Consider the following 24,844-nt stretch of genomic DNA (forward strand, 5'->3'; position numbering starts at 1 on the left):
TTGGCATACATTAATTAAAGACATAAGTAAATATGTTGTTAGTTATTTACTCATGCTTTATAAAGGTAATATAAATGGTTTGTTCACCATTTGCTAATGCTTTCTATACCAGCTCATGTACCATTAACACCTTTTAAACTACTGGTTTGCAACTATATTAACAAGCTGTCTATAAAGTATGATAATGCAGTTATCAAACACCTTATGAATTGTATTATGAACAAAATACATAATTTTTAACAGTGTTTATTAATGATCAACATACTGTTTAATAATAAGCTTATTAACTATTTAATAACGTATTGTTAATGTTTCAAAATGTTTTATAAAGGATTAACTAACTATTAGTTAACACTTTGTAAATGCCAAAAAGCGTTGACTTATTATAAAGTGTTACCCAAAATGTTTTTTTTGCAGTGAATGATGCAAAACATGAATTGATTGATGTCAGTGAAGACTCAATACTTTAATTTTATTACCGAAACGTATTTGATACCCTATAAGAATATGTAGTAGATTTCAATAATTTCAAATTATAAATGTTTTGCTGTTTGTACACCAGTTCAACGTATGCTTGATGTTGCTCTGAACTACAGGTGTACAATTACACTAAACCTAGCCGTAACCAATGTCACAATGAATAAACCTTAGCCACATGACCAAAACCCTGCTATCTGATTGGTAGCTCTCACCCCATTGGCTCCCCTGGCCCTGATGCCACCTCCGCCCACGGGGGCCTCACAGCCAATCACAGTGTCACGGCTTCAGATGCAGGTCCACCTGCAAGGCCTGCAGCACAACACCAACGCACTGCGTAAACAACTGTCCCAGCTGCGCAACATACAGGTGAGTGTGTGTGTGTCTTCTGAATATGTATTTTACATACATCCGTGTGTGTGTGTCGGTGTGTGTCTCCATCGGATGCATATGGGTGTGTGTTAGTGTGCATGCGTGTGTGTGCAGTACAGTGTTGATGAGATGAACACCTGCCCATGTGACCTCACAGCTGGAGAACCAGGACTCGGTTCAGTCCCTGCTGAGGCAGACTGAGTCCGAGCTGAGCCTGATGATGCTGGACGCCATGCGCACCCAGGAGGATCCGCTCCAGAGACAGCGCCTCCTGGTGGAGGAGGAGAGGCTCAAGTACCTCAACCAGGAAGAGTTGCTCATCCAGCAGCTACAGTGAGTTCAGCTCTAAGATGAAAACGAAAATAAGCCTAACCGTGACAGGATGAAACTAGACTACAATTAATCAAACCTTGAGAATGAAAAACATCAAACCCAACCAACCAACCAACCAACCAAGCCCATAATCATCATCAAAGTAACAGCAGCAGAATCTAAAACTCGAATCATCTTCATGGCTAAGGCACCCTCTTTACCCCAGGATTCATAACCAACCATGGAAAAATTCATCTGCATGTTTGTAATGATCTGATGTCCACTCAGATACATTGAGTTTAGGCTGTACTGAACAACTCTTAGATAGGTACATAACAATTATAGATAGGTACATAATCCATTGCGCATGGTTGATGCCAAGCATTTCAGGGACTCTTGTTAGTTAGTTCTTAAATGTGTATTCAACAGCACTACAATGTTAACTTACAGCTTGCATGTTCTGGAAAAAAGTTTATTTGTTTCAGTGTTTGTGCAATGTATTGTAGCCTCCACATCTGGTGCTGGCATTACAGACTCCAGAAACACAGAACACACAAGTAGACACAGGATTTGAGTTTTCTGGAGTCGTGACCTGTAGTTGGTGTTTCAGTGATCTGGAGAAGTCTGTGGAGGAACTCCAGAGGAACTCGTCGGTGAACCACGGACTGGTGACTGAACAAGAGGTGGAACAGAAGAGCAAAGAGCTGAGGACTCTGGGGGAAACCCTCACAGCTCTCAAGAGTGAGTGGGTTGTTCTAGAATTTTCAAAGGACGATGCAGATTTGGATGATCTGGACTGTATTTAGTTAGAGTATATTCCCCCCAAATATTTTATGTCTGTACTGTTTCTACAAATTCTTAATATAAAAATTTCACCACCTTAACTTTTTTGATCATTAGCATAATCTTGAGTTATTTTATTTTAGAACTCATTATACTGTGTTATAGCAATTATTATTCATATATTTAAAAAAATTCTGTGTTATATTACTTTGGCACGAATCCTCACCGATTCATGCAAATAAAGTATTGAATTGAAATGTAATTTATTTTAAATTGAGTGGAGCTCTTACAGACTCAAGTCCTCATGGCCTCTTATTAAATGTGATATTAAAATATATATATGCTTCACCAGATACAGTGCTCACATTAGAAATATGTCTTAGCTGTTTCCCTCAGTGCGTAGGTGAACGGAATTTGTAATAGACAAGAGCATTCACACCCCTACCATGAATGTGACTGCCTCTTAATGACAGTACAGCTGCAACTAGCAGATTGTGGAACATGTGTAACACTTTTAACCACAATACGGCAGATGCAAGTTTAACAAGGAAGGTGACATCTGTGTGACTGTGTGTGTCGAGATCTAAATTCCCCTCAAATAGTCGAATGTCGAAAGAGAATCTCCCAGTTTGTTCTGCTCAGTGTGATAACTGCAGGGGGGCCAAGACTACACTGACACTCAGCGGGGAATGTGACGAGACCAAAAGAAGATTCTTTACTAACATGAACATGTTCTTTCACGTGAAGACGGACCTGTGTGCACACCCACAGACGCATGACATATTCATTATTATTCTCGGAATCATCTTTTGTATTTTCCGTCTTTCTCGCTACCCCTTTGCCTTTAATTCAATTCCATTCAATTCCACACATTTTATCGGCGCAATATAATACTCACATTTTCACAGAGCAAAATGATATGATCCTTAATTTAATATCTTCTTCCATATTGTTCCTCTCTCTCTCTCTCTCTCTCTCTCTCTCTCTCTCTCTCTCTCTCTCTCTCTCTCTCTCTCTCTCTCTCTCTCCCTCTCTCTCTCTCTCTCTCCCTCCCTCTCTCTCTCTCTCTCTCTCTCTCTCTCTCTCTCTCTCTCTCTCTCTCTCTCTCTCTCTCTCTCTCTCTCTCTCTCTCTCTCTTTCTCTCTCTCGCTCTCTATGTTTCTTTACCTGTCTCATTGTTTGTCTCTCTGTCTGCCCCCTCCCCTCTCTAGACCAATTCCCCAGTCTGCAGAGCAAGATGCGGGTGGTGCTTAGGGTGGAAGTTGAAGCAGTCAAGTTCTTGAAGGAGGAACCACACCGACTTGATGCCCTGCTGAAGCGTTGTAACACCATGACTGACACGCTGACCACCTTACGCAGGTATGGTTCCAATAAACTGACCACTGAGTGTGGTTATACCACGACCAACCTAGGCAGGCAGCAGTCACAGACGCTGACACATTCACCAAGTATGCATCTTCTAAATGTTGACCGCCTCAATCAGGTAGGGCACATGTGTAATGCATGGAGTCCGCACTACTACACTCGCATTGTTGAAAAATCGAGGATTTCTAAACTAGACATGAAAGCATATTCCCTTTGCTCAGTAGATGTTAAAATCTAGTTATGTGATGGGTCTCACACCATGAACCACTCATGACCACTCAGAACCAGATCATGTTTGGGTTGTATTGGATTCGTGCTTTGGTTAGATGGACTACACAGACACCTGACACCACAATGTGTTTTGTTAGTGTATTATATCCCCCCTGTATGTACAGACAAGTTACCGAGGGCATGTGGAAGGGCCCAGAGGATGTATCCAGCCAATCAGCCAAGCGTGCCGAGGACATGGGGCGGGGCTCAGACCTGGACATGCTGTCCAGCCCGCCTCTCAGCCTCAACGACCTCGGGGGCAGTGCCAGCCTGGCCAACTGGATGCCCATGTCAGGCAGTGATCCGGACGCGCTGGGTCCTGAGCAGGACTCCCAGCCAGCGACCACCTACAGGTCCAGAGCTCTGGACGAGCTGCCCAGTCGCCGTGCTGACAAATCAGTGTCCGCGGAGGTCCGACTGGTAATGATAGTGACGTATTCCTTTAGCAAACGCTTTTATCCAAAAAGACCCACAAGGGGGATGGGAACCTACTACCTTTTTATCAAATGCTCGACCAGTGAGCTATACTCATACACCTTACCTGTGTATTTTGATGCTGTGTTAGTGTGTATGTGTGTGTGTGTATGTAGGTACGTATGTATGGATGTGCATTCTGTACAATCTTATTCAAGGTTAGAGGAACCACATTATGCAACATACACAACTAAGTTGTTTTACTGTATGTGTTCCACAGGCTGCAGAACGAGACTGGGAGGAGAAGAGGGCCAGTCTGACCCAATTCAGCGCCCAGGACATCAACCGACTCCTGGAGGAGACCCAGGCCGAACTAATGAAGGCCATCCCAGACCTGGACTTTGCTGCCCGGCAGATCAACAAGCCTGTAGTGCCCCCCAAGCCCCAGATGACCCCTATTACCTCTACATCCATGACCACTGCTGCCACTACTGCTATTGCCTCTACCACTACTACAAGCTCGTCCTCAACTACCACCGGTGTAGACCAGCAGCAGAGTAAGGTTCAGATGACTGCCCAAAAGTTGGAAGGTGGTTCACGTCGTGGTTCAGGTGGGGGGAATGTCTTCACATTACAGTATCTTACTTACTGATTAGGTTTCATGGTTTGGGTTGAGTGTTGAGTGTTGTGACTAGGGTAGTCATCCAATATGACAACGAATCATTTTTTCTTGTTTATTCCGTTTATTGTGTCAGAGTGATCATGATGTATCGTATTTTCGCTGAGTAACTGGTGTGCCTGGCGATGATTAATTTGTCGTTACGTTCGAAACGAGTGACTACTCTTGTATTATGACTAAGTGGTTGTTAGTGTATGGGACGACTGTCATGACAGGATTTTCGGAAATCTACCTGCTTGTTGGTTGTAGCGGAGCTGACAGTGACCAGGTATCGCACAGAGAAGCCTTCAAAGTCCCCGCCTCCCCCACCACCTCGCCGTAGTTTCCCATCAGCCCACGGGATCACCACAAACCGCACCGGGGAGGTTATTGTCACCACCAAGAGTTTAATGGTAGGTGAATCGGCCATTAAGTACTATACATTCAACTTATTTAGTATGCAGATGCATTTCTATTCTTAAATATAACTGTCAATTCATCTTTGGAACACTCATAGAAGGTTCGCTATGCATTCGTGTAATAAGTGGCTCTTGATATTCAGAATTGCTGTTCCACAGAGACATTTTAGAAGTCGATGTTTTTTCCCCACTCCTCATCGCAGACTGGCAACAGAATCGAAACGTTTTAACTGCCAAAGTAGGTGTAGTGACACTACCATTTTGACAGAAGCCAGAGTCAGAGGATGGCGAGGTCCCCAAGACCCTGGTGAAGCTCAGGCGGACACCATGTGACGCCCCTCGCCCTGCCTCCACGCCCCCTGTAATCGCCGCTTCAGCGATCAAAGATGAAGATGACGAGGAGAAGATCATAGCTGAACTAGAGGTAAGAGCTGGTTGGCCGTTTTGGGGGGGAAAAACCACACTGATATATTTTTGGGAGTCACAGTTCTTAAGTTTGACATGTGCAAGGGATTTGATCATTGAAGTGCTGGTGTAAGTCGAGGATTTTATATATAGGAAAGGATATACAAGATGGAATGTTGATTCCTTTGTTCAAACATATTTTGTTTGGAGCCAATTTCAAACAATGTCTAACATAGAGAGAAAGTAATATAAATAATCTTTATGTGAGGTTACATTGGCAAAAGAGCTTGCTCTGATGCAGATACTGTATGTATGTAAAGAACTATTATTGAAACGGAATCAAGTGACTCTTCTGAACCAAGTGGCTGTCCTAAAATGTGTTGCTGTCAGTATGCTCAATGGCAATGTGATAACCTTACACCGCTCTCCCACACACTGACAACCCCCACCCACCCACCAGATATTTCAGAGAGCCCCCGTCAAAGTATCCCCTCCCCACTATCTGCCCAACACTCTACCGAGGCCCACTCACCTCCCTCAATGCTCCACAGGGTCTCTGGGACGACAGGTAACAGACCCACCCGACCCTGCCCCCCCGAAAAAAACCTTTGCCTGCCGTGCTTTCCCTACTCTCAAATTCTCCGTCTCTTCTTCATCGTTGCCTTTTCTTTCTCCAACATGCTTCTAACATGCCTGAGTGTTAAGTCAGCCCCACCCAGGACGTGCTGCAGGATGAATCAAATGCACCCGTCCAATTGCTAGGGAAAAAAAAGGAATACAGGATAGCATGAAACATACGTGTGTAATCCTCAAAAACTGCCAAACATCCTAAGAACAGTTTGTTCATCGCTTGTATGGAGCCTGTCCATATCCTGTAGCCACCAGTCAAAAAATTGTGTTCCTTAAAGAAAAACAAACAGGTGCAAGAAATGGTTCATTGATTCTCCTTGGTGCGGCTCTTCATTCATTTAAAATTACTGTCATACCTTCCAGAACATGGCGCTTAGCTTGTTCCAGTGAAGGAAACAATTACAGATTCTATTAAATCCAACTGCCTTGTCTAATTATTCTCTTCCTTTCATAACTACAGTTCCAATGTTTCTCTAAAAGCTCACATATGGACTGCATTCAATCTTACTAATGGAGCACTAATTTTCTCATTCTAGAATCTATACTGTGATAGTTTGTCACCTGTTTAAACATTCAAAAGAATATGCATCTTTCTGTCCTCCTTTCCATGCGGTTATTGTTGATCTCATGTGATTTGTTTAGGGAAAACAAATGCCCTTCTATCGCACAGTAAATTAACCAGTTGATGAATGATTTCTCAAAGGAGGGAAAGCTGCAATTTGAATTGAGTCAAAGTTGCATTTTATTCAAACGGAGAATGCATTCACGTTGGGTTGCAGACCGACAGATGATTAGACTTTCTGGCAGGAGTAGCAACATATTTTGTTCAGTTAAAAGTCATTTTGCTACAATTAAACTTAGTATGCTTTACTAAGTAAGCCGTCAAAACATGAAACTGTGATGGAATATGTTTAGGGTCACAGTTCCAGATGGAAAGGGTGATTGAGAAATAACTTTTTAAATATCTCATCCGCTCAGTTTGAATCAGGGGCGTAGCCAGAATAATATTTTTGGGTAGGCCTAGAAAAACATGGATAGGCATCTTTTCATTTTTTTTACTTATTTACTGCATTTTTCGGAGATATTTTCGTTTTTGGGTAGGCCTTAGAACAAATTGGGTAGGCCTGTGCCTACCCAGGCCTACCCGTGGCTACGCCCCTGGTTTGAATTGGCTAAACTCAAAGTCCACCATGTTGAACTGTGCAACATTATGTTGTCATTCACAATTCTTCTACTTACACGCCTCAACAGAAAGATTATATAAATCATTTAATTACAGGGTCCTTCTAATGCAAATGTTCCACTGTAAGAATTATCAACATATTGATTGACTAATTACATCAGGTCCTGCGGTTTCAGTGTCCATAAATACAATCTTCTAAGGATGCCACCTCGTTGCCAGTACAGTAAGGGAAAGATGACACAGCATTAAACCCAACTCTCCTCCTCTATGCTCTGCCTAGACTGTCAGCAACTCTCCAGGACCAACCAAGGGACCTCAGCCTACTGTAGCAGCCCGACTCAAGCACCTCCAACAGGGCAGTCTGGAGAGGCCCAAGACCAGGAAGCAGAAAGAGGACTTTCCTAAGATCCAGGGCCAGCAACAGGTATTCCATTTCTGAGAAAAGCCCTTCTTAGAGTTACAGTCCTTCATTGTGTGCCATCCATGACTGCCCCACCCAGGATATACCAACTGGGCTCATTCAAGACAGCTTGGAGGAAAGATACCACTCCAAAGGACAATTTCAGGAGTTTTGATGTGATGCAGTTTTTTTGTTTTGACTGGTAGTAACAACCCAAATGGCAGATATAGATGTGCTTGGCATGCCTAAATAGTTGGCATTACTCAGTTTGTCTGTGAAAAGTAATTTTGTGATTATTCCATGGTTCCTAATGTGAACGATGCCTTAGAGAGGCTAATACAGCTACATAATCTTTCTTCAAACCATTCTTATCGATAATGCCACGGAACCATTTGTACAACTCAATGTCAATACCTTGATCTTCCATCTATCAAATCCTACATCCACTTTCTCCAAATCATTGGCTGTTCCCAGTGCCTCAAACTAATGTTTTCATTTTTCAGCATTGTCCTGTTGTTCTAGGATATTGTTGTGGCCCAATAGCCAAAGTCTTGGCCTATTGTGTAAAAAAAAAAGGTGATAATCTTGGTCCAGTAGTATAGATACTACAGTATATAATACTCTATGTTACTTAACAGCTGAGAATGAAGCACAGTTCAAAAGCTAAAGGGTCGTTAGCCCTCAAATGGTGTAGTGCGGTGTTCAAAGTGTAGTGAAGTGCCCACTTGAATTCTCAGCACAATGTTTTTCAGCCGTATATTCACAGTGCTTGAAATGCAGACACATTAAAGAGAAGAATGAGAGGCAAAGAAAATGGAAGGAATTTTAAAAAAGACTAATAATTAATTAATACATTACGGACAATGTAATATGATCAAAAATGACATAAAGGATCAATTTCCTAGTGCAGCACACCTCTGGTTAGTCACAACCAGCCAGTCTCCCTCTGAGATGAAAACCTACAAAAACCGTAGTCTTATCTGGTCCTGCAGACACTCCAACTCAACCCCAATATTTTGAGCAGCCTTAACATACCTTACAGTAGCCCTCAACTGAAAAAAAAGGCTTTTAATATAGCGAGCTCAAGATAAAACAGCTAGCCATCTACCTCCTGGCTAGCACCTGAGCCTGCCACAATCCTGTAATTGGCTTCATGGCACTAATCCATACCCTATGATTTAACTAATAGATTTCTTTCAGGTAGTTATAAGGGTCACCTACCTTGTGTAGGGGTCTGTAGGGTTGTGATTATGACATTCTGATTGATCGTTGGTCAGATATGAGTTTCAGTCATCTGTTTCAAAGTAGCACATTTGTATTAAGTATTTCTAAGTGAAGACGACCTCCCCAAAAGGACAGACCCCCCCCCAAAACGCTGCCCATTAGCAATTGCAAATGCTAGCATATTGCTATCATGCTGACCTTGACATTGTTGCACCATCTGGGCAGCTTACAGTCACAAGAAATACAACCCATGCAATAGTATGGTATTCATGACTATTTGCTCTGCAGTGAAAACAACTATGTGAAATGCTTCCTCCTGTTATTGTTTTCCACACTTTTATTGATTGAGTTTGAATTAAATGAGGCAGCTTATTTGGGAAGTTATACATTGCATTAGTTTTGTGCAAAAAAGGTACTCCTATTTACTAAGAGTATAATCATGGTGCTTTAGATGTCTTCTATCGAATGTTCATCAATCCACTTGCAACCATGTATAGTGTTTGTTGTGTAAAGAAGTACATAAGTAATTTGTTCTGTCCAATAGTAAACTGTATGTGACCAAGCAAACAAAATACATGTTGCATTTATAAGGTTTACTGTATGCAAATCATAAAGGCATAATATTGGAATTCATTGGATGTACTACAGTAGATGCTTGTACATGACATATCAATTATATTGTGGGTACAATAAGGATCTGACATTCTTAAATTGTAGTTATGGGAGCATGATTTGACAACAGAAAAAAAGAAGGTGCTTTTAAACCAATAACCTTTCATAAAGAGCCCAAGGCCACCACCACTTATCTGACTGTAATTTCTTTTTATTTCTTTGTGTTTGTGTTGTTTGTGAGGAGTAGGAAGGGGAAACCTCCTCAACAGAAATGTTGTCCATGTCATGATCAAAAGATGTGCATAATACATGACTGCCTCAGGCGTATATATGGAGAAGGATTACCCAATTACAGTTGGCAGAAAAATAGATACAAGTGTGCCATAAAATAGCTTAGCCCACTACCACTACATGGACAACAATTGAAGTCCAAAACTGCCTACTGTTGTAAATACAATGACCAGGTGACATTATCTTTATCTCTAAAACACAGACGAAAATATAATTTTTTGGTTCAAAATGTTGTGATGTAACAGTTTATTTGACAAGCATTACAGGGACTACGGATAAATAAGCTGGAACTGCATACTATGGCTTGGGAGCATTGGTGCACCTTTCTCTTCCGTTACTTGACAACCACATTTGCAATTGGACTCTGAGAGCTGCAGATGTAGCAATGGCCCCAGAGCCATGAAGGAGGATCGTGACACAATACCTTTTTCCCTCCCTTCACATGTAGCTCATCCTAGCTCATTTTCACACCAAAGTAAAAAAAAAAAACTACATTATGTAAATAATTTCCAGTAGCCTACATAATTTCCATGCATACAGAAGAATACATTGTTGCTCCCACTTGCTGTCCACTTTCAACTTGCCTTGTTAATGTCAAGGTCAAGAGAGGTAGAGAATGGAGGGTTGATATAGTATTTTACTTTAAAACTGAGATCACAGAAACCTGAACCTAATCACAATAATCCTTTTCAGCTGTATACGTTTTGCGTAAAATTAGCTAATTGCATAGAGGATTTGAATGTACCTTTGTAAGGTTACTGTACCTACATTGTTGTATTTAGTTTCCTTCAATTGGAATGTGTGCGTTGGCTAGGTTTTCTCTTGCTACCTGCCCATGTAACTTGAGCATAGTTATTTAGTTCAGTAGTTTTAACATTTGGCCGGTAACCCTGTAGTCATCATGTAGCCTTGCCTCCTGTACTCTGCCTGTGGTGCTACAATACCTTCAGTAACATGACTTCTATTTTGACCTACGTTATAGGTACAATATCTTTATCTGTGAGTTACTGTACCTTCATAACCCATTGTTTCCAAAGCTTGCGGGAATCTTCACAAGTCTCCATACACCAGTCTATCTCACTCTGAGCAAGCAGGCCTCCCAAGGACACATTCCAGCCCCATTTGTCATGACTAGAACCAAACACACCAGAGCCGACATTGATCTAAATCGACATCAGTGCAACAACTCACTAGCACCCTTAAAAGAATGCCTCTACTCTTCCCCGAATCTCATTGTTCGTACTCGTCTCCCAGCTCAAATAGGAGTTTCACATTGTTCGTCTTATGGGAACCTCGTCTGTTTGGCCCTGTAAACCTTTTGCCTCATTGAACTGTTGGATGGGTAAACCACCATGGCAGCAGTGTGCGTGGGGCCCATACTCATCTAATCTGAGGCCAAATCTCTTGTTCGCTAAAGGGCAAGCAATTCATTAGCATTGGCGTCGGATCAAGCTTGAAGAATGTCCAAATAAGTCAGTGAGACAGGCTTTTCTCCTTACTTTTTTTGTTTCCTTCTCTTGGTGGGAGTCCCCCTTGAGTTTGAGGTTCAAACAAGTACATTAACTCTTGGATGTAAATTGTCTTGACAAACAAATAGTTTTAACTGGTTCATGCAAAGATGAATCATAAATTCTCATTATAAGAGGGAGTTTAGTTTAGGATCCAAAACGGTTACTGAATAATACGTTTGAAATCTAAACAACAAATTCAGGTTTGTTATTCCCTCCAGGAATTCATTTGTATGAAATAAAAAGATCATCTTACTCTCCAAAGCTTACTTCACCACCACACCCTTTCCTCTCTATCCCCTCTTCCTCAGAGACAGAGAGAGAGACAGAGAGAGAATGAGAGAGATAAAGAAAGAAAGAGAGAGGAAGGGAGAACGAGAAGCTGAATCAGGACAGATTGCTTGTCCCAGAGCCCTGACAGCATCTCGCTACTGATCACAGCAATATTTCCCCAGCTCTGCCTACGCTCAGCTTTGCGACAGCCACACGCTCTCTCTGATCTCCCAGTGAGCCTGACGACTGTCACGCCGATGCACCAAACACAGCATCCCCGGTGGCCAATATAGGTAAATGCAGTCAAGGCGCAACAGACACATAGTGCCCCCTGTGGCTCCTGAGAATCATTTCAAAGACGTGTCAATTGCTTCCAGCAACAGGAAAGATCAGATCAGAGAGGATGGTTGAAAGTTTAGTTAAGGTATTTGATGAGTAACCAGTGTGCTTGCTGAAATCCTGAAAACTGTGTGTTGTGCATACATTCCCTCTGCACACTTCTGTTGACTATTAACTCTGTTCCAACTATTATCCTACTATTATCATTTTGAGTAGGATGGCATACTTGTGTGTTCAAAATTTAAGCTTGGATCATGATAGGCACAACATGACAACATGATCCACAACATAAGATAATTCATGATCTAAACTTCCACCTTGAAACGATTTGTATTTTTCATGCAACAGGAGCTCAAAGAACAAATAAAAATGTTAAACAAGAATTTGATTAAACATTGATACACAAAGGTGCATTTTTCGTTTTCCCGTTAAAGTTGTCAGATTGGTATGCTAAAGTTATTCATTCATATAATCTAAGTTTAGACTTTAACCCCACAACTGGATGCACTTCAGCATTATCTTTAGAAAATCTACCTTTTCCTTCAAAAAGAATTAGAAAAGCAACATTTTGCCTTTCTATCACGCATCACTTCCCTTTTGCTATTGTCTTAGCCCCTTAGCAGAACTAAGCTGTGAATACATCACTTCCTCTGCAATTAACCTTTCTCCTGGCTAATTCACAATCTAACTGACACTTGCCAATTGGAGCGTTCCTCACAACCATTTCCCCTGCTCTCTTGGGCTATGATTTAATCTTCGAGGCGTTGGTGTTCTCTCTCTGTTTCCACTATATTTACTGCAGGTCTCTCTCAGACCAAAAATACCCCAAATTCCAACAACGATGTTTCTGCATTTTTAAGACTTAAGATACAATTATTCTAAGGATGGAATAGTTCCAATGATCTTACCAAGGATCTGTAGACAATCATGGTGTGGTGACTGCCAGATGTTACCCAAATGAGTGAAAAGGACCAGATTTTAAGGATTATTTTATTCAGTGACAACCCTTTAAAAGGGTCAAAACACACAGGGAAAAGCTGAATGCTGCATTTTCAGTGTCATCCTTGGGAAAAACAAGGGACTGAAAGGAATAGAGATGTCCAATAATCATGTTGGCTATTTGTCCTAAAATACAGCCTTGTACATGGATATAATACAACAAATGAATACTGTATAAGTAGTTGATTTAGGGAACAAGATTGAAACCACAGAATCACTTATGATACCAAGGCGGCTTTATACATTGTCATAATTATAAGTAAAAGTCTTTGTTTTGTGTATTATTGTGAACTAAATAGGACAATATTTGCTCACTGACCCCAGCCATTATTACATCAAGCCCACAGTATTTGTCATAGCCAAGTAAGAACATCAATATAGATGTTAATATTGGAGCTGATTTTCTGTTAGGCCTAACACAAAATGTACTACTTACTATGTTACAAAATAGAAGACAGATTATCCAACTGAAGGTGACATGCTCTTTGGCACCTTGCTGGAGTGAAGTATCAAGATACTGCCAAGGAAACTCATGCTGCAAGCATGACTTTGTACCGCGGGCACAAAATAACCTATATGAAATAGTAAGCTACAGTATATGACACTAAATAATGTACATTTATTAAATGTATTATCATTTAGACTTGAAAATAGAAACAAGCATCACAAAACAGGAAAAGCTGTAGAATAGAGATCCTTTCAGAGGTGTATTGTAAGACATATAATAATAACAACTCTGTAACTATAATTATTGTTTATGTGTAAAAAATAAAATAAATCTTCATCTATGTTTTGTATAATCAAGCCCTTTTGTATTTTTATACTTGGAAAAGAGGATTCACACTTACATATCATACATTATACTGTAAATTAAGATATTATTTTGTTTATTCATAATGTACATTTTTTATTTCTTCACATTGTGTTAAATAATTTAAAAAGCAAAACATTTTGCTGCAGAAAACTACAATTATTTGGGTAAAAACAACAACATAGTGAAGCATGCTATGAAAAGTAACTCCTAACAGCTCCTAAAGGTAAATTACTTATGGAATACTTATAGTAGCAGCACATTAAATGGACAAAAAGCACAGATGAGAAGGAACGAGACTCAGAGCTCATATCCTCATTCCTCTTGACAAGTATGTACTCACTGTTAAGACTAACCATACTGTAGCTGTCTTCCTCTATTGTAATCAAAAGTGCACCTTGTAATATGTACAATATAAAGTATACACTCAATTGGTGGTTTGTTGATGAATGTGTGGTTGTTCAAAGTTGTCTGTGGATGTTGTATCTGATGTAAATAATTACCTAAATAGATTTTTATGTGAATTTTGTAGGAAAAAAAAATCTAAACGGCATGTACTTACATTCCCGGAATTTGCACGCTGGGTCTATAAGTCAAACTTTTGTTCTTTTTGTTAAAGACTCTGTGTATACTTGTGAGTGTACAGTATTATAGATTAAACATTGTACAGAGCATTAGATTTTGTATAATGTGAAAAAGTCAGTTAAGGCCCATTTTACTGTCACATTCATGCAAAGAAAAATAAAGATTAATGAAACAATTGCAAAAGATATGAAACATTGTTAATATACTGTTGTGAGGCGTGAGAGTGATGCTTGCTGTGTGAGATGTGTTGTTTGATGAATATTCAAGAAGAATGATATCATAGTATGAGAATACAGAACAAGTATACTAGACCATCTACTGAATCAGTGCTAATGCCATGCAAATTTAAGAATTGAAAGATTGTTGCTGCTTTTGTGAGAAAATCTATGGTACAAAGACTGCTGCTTTTGTACATTTCTGTTGTGTTTTTTTGTGGGAATAAAAGTGTCTTATAAAAGACAGCAGAGTCAATCAATTTTTGATAAGCAAATGATCACACAGTATTATATTGCCATCTCGCTATAAAACAGTTGTGTCATGTTGAGTACGATATATTAGAGCATCTTAGAGCTGTTTGACAAGAGTAAACTTTGACCAGACAAAAATGTTGTATTGCATAAAAAACACTTGCAGAATGACAGGTTGAATATACCTGGGAGGAGACAGGAGACAACAATAGGAGTCAAAAACTGTATAAAATGTTTATTAGTTACAACCCCAAAAAGTTAGAGAAAACGTTTTTATTCACTTGCATATTAAAAGTAATTTAAATATATTACAAATCTTATTCTATATGCAATCAGTATCCTATTGTCCCTAAGACAGAGATGCAAATACACTGTAAATCATATCACATACTCATTTATGCTTTCTGGAAGAGTTGCATTCACTTCTTTCAGGTAATGAACTAGGTAAGTAACACCTAAAGTATTTGAAAGTTTTTGCTAATTGTATTTGACACAGGTCCGGTAGATGAAAAATACACAACATACAGATTGTTATTGTGGGATTTATGGTGCCTTAAAAAATCTTAAACATATTTATAGATCACTGATGTGTTGTCAGACAATTGGTCTACATTGTGAAGCACAAAACGGTTCTAGCGCCCATTTTACATTATATAGAATTAATTATTATTTTATCTAAGTATTTTTTTATGTATTTATAATTAAATATGATTGTACATAGTTACAAAAGGATTTAAACTTCTTAGAAAATGTTGTTTGTTTAAATATTTCAACTATCTGAGTGTGAAATAAAGTAAGATATTAATTGTGAACTAGAAATGTAGTCTCTGCTACAGCAGTTTGTGCACAGTTCCAAATGCACAATAACCTAATGTACTGTATGTGAGTATCACCTAATGTACTGTATGTGAGTGCCTAAAAGCTCATAGCACATCGTTTCATCTCTCCATTTCAATCACATGGTGATTTTGTAAATAGTCAATTTGTCCAAGCCCAAGTACTTAAGTGTACAGTGCCAAATTTGAAATGGCAAAAGCTTATAGACTGATAGAGGCTTAGTGCTTCATGTGGTTCTAGTTGTAAACATCTGGCTTAGAAACTCCTCACAGTGTATGTAAACTGTGCAGTTCTCCTCTTCAGTATCTGCAGTCAGCAGTGATGGGCCCAGGTATGAAGGATCAATTATCCCACTATGTTAACATGGGGTTAAGTTTGTTTAGCTTTGCACTTGTAATACATGCAGCTCTATTTCCACAATGGCTTAAGAGTTATTGGGAGGGGATGCTTAGTGTGTGTGCGGTGTGTGTGTGTGCGAGTGTGTGCACATACAGTATGTGCATGTGCGTTTATGACTGCAGACTATGAGTGAGTTTGAGTGCTACAGAGCTGTTGCAGGGCGTTTCAGAGGGAGATGTCGGAGGACACGTGGAGCTGTTGTCCTGGCTTCCACTTAGCACTGCGTCGACCCCCGTCCGTCCGTCTGTAGGGCTGGTTTCTCAGGTCTGTGGGGAGGACGAGGCACAACAACGGTGTTCTGAAACATCTTCTAGGCTCATATCAACACTCCCATTAAATAAGAGTCTATACCTTATTATTTGGCAGGCTGCAGTCTATACCTTATTATTTGGCAGGCTGCAGTCTATCGGTATGCAAAAGTGTCGTGCGTCCTAGTACTGTACCCACTTAGCTATCCATCCTTATTCAAGTGCCGCAGAGGCAAATAATACACCCAGACTGACAGAAACAGAAGACCAGAGAAACGGACAGAGGGACCTACACTGTCAAAGGAACTATGAAGGACTGTCGTCACTGAAGCCAGAGTCGCAGAAGAGGCGCGAGGAGCGCTTGCCAGAGCGGGCCGTGAAGGGCACAGCCTTTAAAGCTGAGAACCCCAGAGAGAAGAAGAGAGAGGGAGAAAAAGAAAGAGAGGAGTGAGAGCCGTGGGAGGAAAAAACATGAAGATATGAGAGGAGAAGGACATGCAGTAGTCACAAGTGACATACAGAAGAGAGGGCATCATTTCAGAGGGGAGGGAATGACAAGGCAAAGTGTGAAAAAAGGATGTAAAAAGAAAATGCGAAGGAATGTTTGAGGATGACAACATGAAATAGAGGGAGGAAGGATTATAATTTGAAAGATGTTAGGAATAAGAAGAGATGATTCACAGACTTTGCATAAAGTGAGGGGTTATTACAGACATCAACAAATTCAGAATAATGTGTATTAGTTATCTGCCCTTCCACTCCATATGGTATATGATTATAATATTGTATCATCATTCATACTGCCATAAAGTTATATTACAAGAAAACTACAGTATATGAGGAAAGACATTCAGTAAAAATAGTTGACACCTTTAACAGCACTGTATTTGTCCCAATAATGATTAGCTTTCTCCTAGTCTAACCTTGGACCCCTTTTGCCACCATGCCCACCTGTGATAATGTCCTCAATGGCACCATCCTTGCCCTCGCGGACAAGTGGGGTCACCTGCCTCTTCTTCAGCTCTGCTATCAGGTCCATTTGAGGCATCTTGGGCCTCATAGGAACCTACCAGTCAAAGGCCACAAGGCATGATCATCAGAACATGATCTAGATTCAAATGATGTCTGAAAATCTTTCTAAATGCTTTAGGTTTTGCCCACTGGTGTTATTGTGTCAGACAGAATCAATTGAGCACAGAAAATACATGGATCGAGTCCAAATTGCATTTTGTATCAGGTCAGAAAAACTTGGGTGCATTTGAATCTTAACATTCAATCTTTCAAATTTTAATATTTTTGCAAAAAGAAAATATATTTAAGAAATACATCTAGACATTTTTTTGTAGAAAATCACTTTACAGAACAAACTTTTGAACAGAAATCCTTCTGCTCTTGAAGGTGAAGCATTTGGTTCTACACACCTTGGGGGCCACTGGATCAGGGCCAGGAGGAGCGGATGACACTCTGCCATTTCCATCATTGTTCAGAACATCCTTCTTGTTCCTCTGCTCATTGTCCTGCTCAGCTTGCTGTAAATTGATTGATTGTTATCACATGAACTGACAATCAACCAACCCACCAAATGATGATTATTATTAATGACCAAATCTATAGACTAGTCAATTAAAACAATGACACTGTTTGGGGTGTCTAACCTTATAAGCTTTGATGAACCGCACAAACGCAGGGAAGAACATGGAGGGTGGAGTGGTTTTGGGATTCTCTCCAAAGTACTCCACTGCTGAGTCATACACATCCTGGATGGAAAATGGTCACTTGTTCACTCATTATCTAACTACCTAAAAAATACAAATACATTCTTGCACAATGAACATTTGTTATATTGTACGTTATTGTCAACCAATCTATCAATCTTTTCGTTGTTGCTGTTTTCGCAAACTTGTTTATCCTCTTCAACTAAATGTTTCTGTGAAAAGATGTTTGTGATTTTAAAATAAGCAAAAGGAGGATTGACCTGGGCGGTCTTGCCATCTGTTACTATAGAGTCCAGCAAGTCGTTGTTGCGGTTGAGGAACTCTTGAAGCACAGGGTTGTCTCCTTCTATGGTAAACTCTGCTCGGGTAACTTCCATGCCCTTATTTAAGGCTCGGACATCTTGCAGAATGTTGTCTAAAGACACTGTTGGCGAGATAACAGAAATCAATTTATTTCTTCTGACAATAATACAATATAATGAACATAATACTTAAGGCCAAATAATCCAGCGTTTAGCTTTGAGACACCTTCCAGGCCCTATACTGTGTGAAATGGCACACAAGTTTGTCAACATCGCATAAAGAGTGGGTCACTAATGTGAAGGAAACAAGTGCAAAATCCAGACACAATTCCCACTCCTTGTCTGCTCTAAAGATACAAGTTCACCGTCAGTACAGTACATACCTAGAGCAGCCTTATCCATGAAGTGCAGCTCAGTGTGGAAGGACCTGAGCTCCGGGTATTTCTTGTGAATGACACTGACAATAAAGTGCAGTAGTGTTTGTTTGCGGTCTGTAGACTTAGTGTCCGAAAGCTATTGGGAAGAATAAGGTAAAGGGAAACAAAATAAATTACATGGTTTATTTACAGTACATAATTTCTTACATGCATACTGATAGTGTACAGACAGGCTATGGCACTTTCTCCCAATGTTTTTTACAATATATGTTGTAGACTATCATTTTCTAGATAATGTCAGGCTGAGTTATTCTATCTCTTATGATGAAAAGCCTTGTGGGTTCACACAAAGTATAGAGTTACAAATTACCCATCTATACAAATTTAGAACTTAATAGATAGGCTTAATTAACGATTAGGGTACTTCAGCATGTCTATGGTTTTGTCTGGAATTGATTGGTGTAGAGAGGCATCCCTCCTGGGTCTTGCAGTCCAGTCTGGTCAGTGACTAACGGAGAATGAACATGTCACAATTCATTGTGTCTCATTCTCCTGCTAAGGTGATGTGAAATTCAAGTAATTACTGGAGTAGAGATAACAAATTGCTGAGCGCTGGTGACATTGTTTTAGGAGTTGGCATGGAAGATAGCTAATTTTGGGGGCAGAATTTTACGTTAGAAATTGGTCAATTTGGAGCAAATACTGTTATCTTTAAAATACACGAAAGCATTTAAAGTTTCATAATATGCAATGTTTTTGCAGTGTTTACACAGCATTATCAGTAACATCTGTCCAGGGAAGTCAGTTTATTACTCTTCCTTCTTGACAGATTTTGCTCCAGTAAATTCAGGTTCGATTCCTGGCTGCGTCAAATGATGTTGTGTCCTTGGGCAAGACACTTCACCCTACTTGCCTCGGGGGAATGTCCCTGTACTTACTGTAAGTCGCTCTGGATAAGAGCGTCTGCTAAATGTAAATGTGTCCCTGATATTACAATAAGTCACATTTCCGATGCATTTTGTGTTTCATATTTGTACTGATCATTACCACATTTTAAAAGCACTAATATGGTATGTATGAAAAGATTTTAGATGCCCCTTTACCAAGTCCAAACTCTGTAGCCGAAAACCATAGGCTGCCCCTCTTTTACTGCTGTTCATGTAGTTGCCGAACGCTAATATGATCTAGGAGGAAGACAAGGCATTAGAATCATAATAACAAATACTGTAGTTTTACTGTCTACAGGTCGGGACTACAGTCAATACATTCTGGAAAGCAAGGAGTCTCCTACCTCAAGAATCTTCTTCAACTTGTTTGATGACTTCAATGACATTGAAGCAGCAATAATAGAATTTAGTTGCTGCAGAGAGATGGCAATAACTACGTTTATGAGAAAGCTGAACAAAAGCACTTGAAAGGGAAACTCAAATCATTCAAAGCATTCTAGTCAACAACAACATAAACTTGATGCACGTTTGAATGCGAGTCAATTCATCCCCGGCAGTACCGTTTAATACGTCCCACGCCATTAACCTTCTCAACGGACACTCACAGGCTGTAGAAGCTGGATGCTCTCGGGGAAGTTCCCCATGAAGGTGAGAGTGCTGATGCGCTGGGCCAGACGTGGGATCTTTCCAAAGCGCACCATGAACCGGTCCTCCTCAGACAGCTCGTCCAGGGACCTGCCGTCCCGCTCGTAGTTCTGGATGAGCTTGAGGTCGTACTCCGAGGGGATGAAACGCTCCAGCAGCTCAAGGAAGTCCAGGCTGAGGGCTTCCTGGTTATAGCTGTGGATGTATGATGTGAACAGATACTATAGGTAGATACTAAACTATATAATTAATTATATTATATATATATATCCCTAACCCTAACCCATACATACATACACATACATATATACACTGTAGTTATGATTGTGAAGAGTTGCTGAACTACTATAGACTTTTCCGTTTTGCACAGTTACAACTAAGCGTAGTGACATGCAAATTCTGAAAAACAGACCACCTCCCTTGCATTCTAAGTGCTCCATTACTGCTGTGTTTAAGTCCAATTCAAAAGTTCTAACGTACTGTATAAGGTAACACTACAAAACATAGCAACATTTGCAGTGCACCTAAAATACACAATTTAGTCACACAGCATGAAGGTTACTGAAATGCATAGCATGGAGAAGAACGATTGCGTACGTCTCTATGGCGATGCAAATGTCAGGGGCAGCCAGACCTCCCTTGCGTAAAGTGATGGCCAGGTTTTTGGCCCGGTTGGCCTCCAGTAGGGACACTTTGCTGGGGGTCTTTTGGGCCACCTTCATTTTCAGGGTCCCCACGTCTGCTGGGGCAGTCTGGGCCTTGGTCTTAAACTGCTCCTCAAAAGCATCCATGTTTATCTCCTAAATAAATAGACACACCTGCTGTCATTTTTTGGTTCAAAGCAAATTGTTACAGCTTTGAGATAAACGTATAGTATACCACAATCCAAAAGAATGAGAAATATGGGTTCAACTGACATTGACGTACACTAAAGCAGACTTTTCTTTTCCAAATGCAAAGATGCAAATGCTAAATATCGGAGAGACATGAGATGAAGTAGAAGTTACAGCAATGCCCAGCTCCTGGTCTCACCACTAACACTTTCTCATCATCCAGCTCGTTAAAGATTGTTCCCACCACCTGGTTGGGTTTGAGGGCCTGCCAGTTGAGCAGAGGCAAACGGTACTTGGTCTGAATGGGCTTCTTGTGCCTGACACCTACAGGATCAAGGGAGAAATGCAACAACATTCATTCAGTCTATATGAGTTCTGACCTAAATGGACAATTGGCACCTTTAAAGGTTTGTGTACTGCACACGATGCTCCACTATGCTGTAGCTACTTTCGGTGAGTGAACTCACCTGAGTGTCCGTCAGACACACCTCCGAGCTGCAAGGGTGCCCCACCCCCTGGGGGAGGAGGGGGGGCCGGAGGAGCAGATCCTGGGATCAGCGGTGGAGGGGTAGGTGGAGCCGTCAAACTTGGAAGGGGAGGTGCTGGAGGAGGAGTTGGAGCCTGTCCCGTGACGGCTGGTAAGGGCGGCGCAGGTGGAGGAGGTGGGACTGTGGAGGTGGGAGGGGCCAAGGCGTCATCGACTGTGGTTTCTTCGATACCTGGTGAGGAAGCAAAACTGGCATATCATTTGCCATACTCTATTCTAGTCGTCAACATATCATTTAAGAGCGGAAACCATGCTGTAGAGTTGGTGTGAGCCCATCTCTGGAGCAGATTTTCCTAGTTGTATGCTATTACATTTTTCAATCTTTGGATTATCATCAATATTACTGTGAATATAATATCATAAAGTTAATAAAAATAATGGATGTGGCTTGTATCTAACCTGTCTGTGAGCCGAGTGCTAGGACTGGGACCACGAGTAGCTCCAGGTGCCCTGAAGAGGTGCGCCCCATTCGGATAATTCCTTGGTCCACCAGCCCCTGAACCTTAGCCTCCAGCTCCGACAACGCCTGGGCTGAACGATCGCGATCCCTCTCTCTCTCCCTCTCTCGCTCGATCTCTCTTTCTCGCTCCCGCTGTTGTAGAATGGTCACCTGTGAGCATGATTCTCGTAGACTCTCCTTTTAAGGGTTGGAAGTTTTGTATTTAATTTTCGATTGCACAGAATTAAATTCTTGAATTATAGATGTCTCGCGAATATATATATTTCTGCCCTAAGAGATACCCAGATGAGTAACTAGATTACTTGAGACAATAGTTTATAAATAGACAAGCCAGTTATAAACTAAGGATGAAGACTGTTTGTTCATTATACCTTAAGGAGTTCCACTTCTTTGGTGGTCTGGATTAGCTGTTTTTCCAGCTCAGACACTTTCTCCATGGCTTCCCTCTCACTTTCTTGCAGTCTATTGCTTATCTGTGGTCCACACGCACCAAAGATTGATTTTGGTCAATAAGTTGTTCCAGTGTAATGTACTACAAGTGTAGTGTAGAGTGTGTGTGTGCAGTACTGTAAAGGGTAGAGGGTTGTATTCACTACTTACCTGTACATTGTGCTCTTGCAGCTCCTCCATGTGTTCCAGAAGGGCATTCTTGGTTTCTGCATCCTCCAGCAGTGCCCCAACATCAAACACATTGTCCAGATAGGCCTGTATCTGCACCAGCAGTCTGTCACTCTCCGTGAACTTTAAACTCTAAACAGGGAGAATTAAAAACAAAGAAATTAGAAATGTGTACATGGATTTATGGAAGTATATTTACTGTATAATGATAATATTAATACTATCTGTTAATTGTATCTGTTTGGTGGGTATAAGAAGCAAATAGCATATCGCATAGATGATAAAACAGTAGGCCTACATGTTATGTATCTCCCGTCCCAGTACTGTCATACATATGGTCAGACAATTCATGTTCCTGTTAAATTTGCCTGAAAACGCCTAAACAGCATACCCAAAGTAAATTGGAAGCTGTTCTTGAACCATTTGGAGTACATGCATGTAAATGATCTCTTTTGAAAGCTGACACTCTGAAGTTATGTCCCCTGTTGTCAGGACCCCTGTCAGTCCTTCTAGTGTTGAGTAATAGAAGCTTGAACACAAGGAAAGTGACAATTTCTATTTCCGCCTAGATTTTGTTTTGAAAACAGAGGCCTGAAGAGGCCTAGAGGTGGTAGGTATTATCTGGAAGACTAAATTGGACCACAGGTTGAAGCCTTACCCAATTCAAATCAAAAGTCAAACATAATACCACAATATATTCATATTTGACACATGTTTTTATAAGAGTACATCCAGGAGTTTTCTAAAAGGGTCTTTTGGAGACTCCAAAATGACCCTTTGTAACCAAGGTCAAGGTCAAATAAAAAGGTATTATTTTTCATAATTGTTATCTCTAATGAAAGGTGGTACTTAGAACTATCATATATAATAGCTAAATCCCTAATTAGTAATACTGAAACACAAAAACTGAAGCATGAACACATTGGAGTGCTTTATCTGATTCCAAGGATTGGCGCACAAAGAACACTGATTCTGTCAACCATATTGCGCAATCGACTGTTATTTTGAAGGCTCCACAGACGCATACAAATGAGGTATTGGCATTTTCAGCTAGCTGTCAGCTACAAGGCTAACGAGCTAATTTCAGAGCCAGTCGAAGCCAGTTCGAGAAATTTGTTTAGAAAGAGTGTGGGGGGGGGGGGGGGGGGGGCAGGACGCACAGACCTAGTTGGCTTTAGAGGGCTGTCAACGGGGCATGGAAGCTCCTATTGGGTCGAACAAGGTGTCAATCAAAAGGGGAGGGTTCAACGGACATTTTGATACCTTCATTTTGTAAATACTCCGTTGCTAACCGGAGAAAATAACACTTTTATGTGAACAAGTTGTTTCTTCCGTCGGCTAACTTGCATAATGAAACAAAGGATAATGGCTATTCATGAACGTAAAACATTGTATTTGGACGAATTACTTTACATGGTTAGATACTTTGAACCCTTGGGACTTACGCAGATCAAGTTTTGATGGCATGATTTGCACACCTGGACCTATTTGAACAACTTAGGGTGAGTACAACTTTTTTCTTTGGCATTGTTGAAGGAATGTTCACCGGAAAAAGACGTTGACTTTGCTTGCTATTGCGACTTGATCTTGAATTGGTTTATTTCAATGGAAGCACAAGAATCGTAGCTTTCCAACGATGTATAACATGTGTAGCGTCTAAAAAATATATTTGTTAGAATTTAGTGCGTCGTAACTGAGGGAGGGGGAGGCAGCATTTTTGTCTCGCGGGCGAAACAGGAGCGTAAACAGGATCTGGGGCCAAATGTAGTGTAGTTTTTCTGAGATTTCGAAACACTGCATGCATAAATGGCATTTTTGTTTGTCTTTACATTTACTTGTGATGTCTGTTTGTCTGCCACTCTGGGCAATATCGGCCTCACTGACAATAATAACCATTGCAGACCAAGTAAATTATCATTATTCATGCCTGCACTTTGCCTTTCGGCCACATATCTCATTGACTCACAACATTGCGTATGGTGTCCAAACTCTTGCAAAGCACAGATTCTCGCACTTTGTTATATATATATATATATATATATATATATATATATATATATATATATATATATATATTAAAACAACAAAGTATATATATTAAAACAACAAAGTATATATC

General features: G+C 40.5%; 2 protein-coding genes across 8 annotated transcripts in view; one reads left to right on the forward strand and one right to left on the reverse strand.

Moving 5' to 3' along the window:
- Positions 1-14,791, forward strand: part of srcin1b (SRC kinase signaling inhibitor 1b) — a 39,042-nt gene extending 24,251 nt beyond the window's left edge. For 2 of the 4 annotated variants that reach the window (XM_062474167.1, XM_062474168.1), the window contains 9 exons: positions 686-846; positions 1,007-1,182; positions 1,772-1,902; positions 3,156-3,303; positions 3,705-3,999; positions 4,274-4,604; positions 4,922-5,064; positions 5,339-5,494; positions 7,569-14,791. In XM_062474167.1, the coding sequence (XP_062330151.1) occupies positions 686-846; positions 1,007-1,182; positions 1,772-1,902; positions 3,156-3,303; positions 3,705-3,999; positions 4,274-4,604; positions 4,922-5,064; positions 5,339-5,494; positions 7,569-7,727 (1,700 nt within the window). In that variant the 3' untranslated portion in view covers positions 7,728-14,791. Of the gene's footprint in view, positions 1-685; positions 847-1,006; positions 1,183-1,771; positions 1,903-3,155; positions 3,304-3,677; positions 4,000-4,273; positions 4,605-4,921; positions 5,065-5,338; positions 5,495-7,568 lie in introns of all 4 variants that reach the window. The other 2 variants (XM_062474165.1, XM_062474166.1) reach the window with 2 other exon arrangements.
- A 226-nt stretch (positions 14,792-15,017) lies between these two features.
- Positions 15,018-24,844, reverse strand: part of LOC134030820 (formin-like protein 1) — a 28,899-nt gene continuing 19,072 nt past the window's right edge. For 2 of the 4 annotated variants that reach the window (XM_062474172.1, XM_062474170.1), the window contains exons 12-26: positions 22,708-22,857; positions 22,479-22,580; positions 22,047-22,284; positions 21,568-21,819; positions 21,300-21,424; positions 20,865-21,067; positions 20,228-20,462; positions 19,967-20,035; positions 19,779-19,859; positions 18,682-18,811; positions 18,257-18,420; positions 17,937-18,038; positions 17,703-17,810; positions 17,233-17,347; positions 15,018-16,299 (exon numbers count right to left, since the gene is read on the reverse strand). In XM_062474172.1, coding sequence (XP_062330156.1) covers positions 16,199-16,299; positions 17,233-17,347; positions 17,703-17,810; positions 17,937-18,038; positions 18,257-18,420; positions 18,682-18,811; positions 19,779-19,859; positions 19,967-20,035; positions 20,228-20,462; positions 20,865-21,067; positions 21,300-21,424; positions 21,568-21,819; positions 22,047-22,284; positions 22,479-22,580; positions 22,708-22,857 — 2,175 coding nt within the window. In that variant the 3' untranslated portion in view covers positions 15,018-16,198. Of the gene's footprint in view, positions 16,300-16,402; positions 16,680-17,232; positions 17,348-17,702; positions 17,811-17,936; positions 18,039-18,256; positions 18,421-18,681; positions 18,812-19,778; positions 19,860-19,966; positions 20,036-20,227; positions 20,463-20,864; positions 21,068-21,299; positions 21,425-21,567; positions 21,820-22,046; positions 22,285-22,478; positions 22,581-22,707; positions 22,858-24,844 lie in introns of those variants that run through there. The other 2 variants (XM_062474173.1, XM_062474171.1) reach the window with 1 other exon arrangement.

Source organism: Osmerus eperlanus, chromosome 12 (genome assembly GCF_963692335.1).
Source record: "Osmerus eperlanus chromosome 12, fOsmEpe2.1, whole genome shotgun sequence".
In the NCBI taxonomy this organism is placed as follows: Eukaryota; Metazoa; Chordata; class Actinopteri; order Osmeriformes; family Osmeridae; genus Osmerus; species Osmerus eperlanus.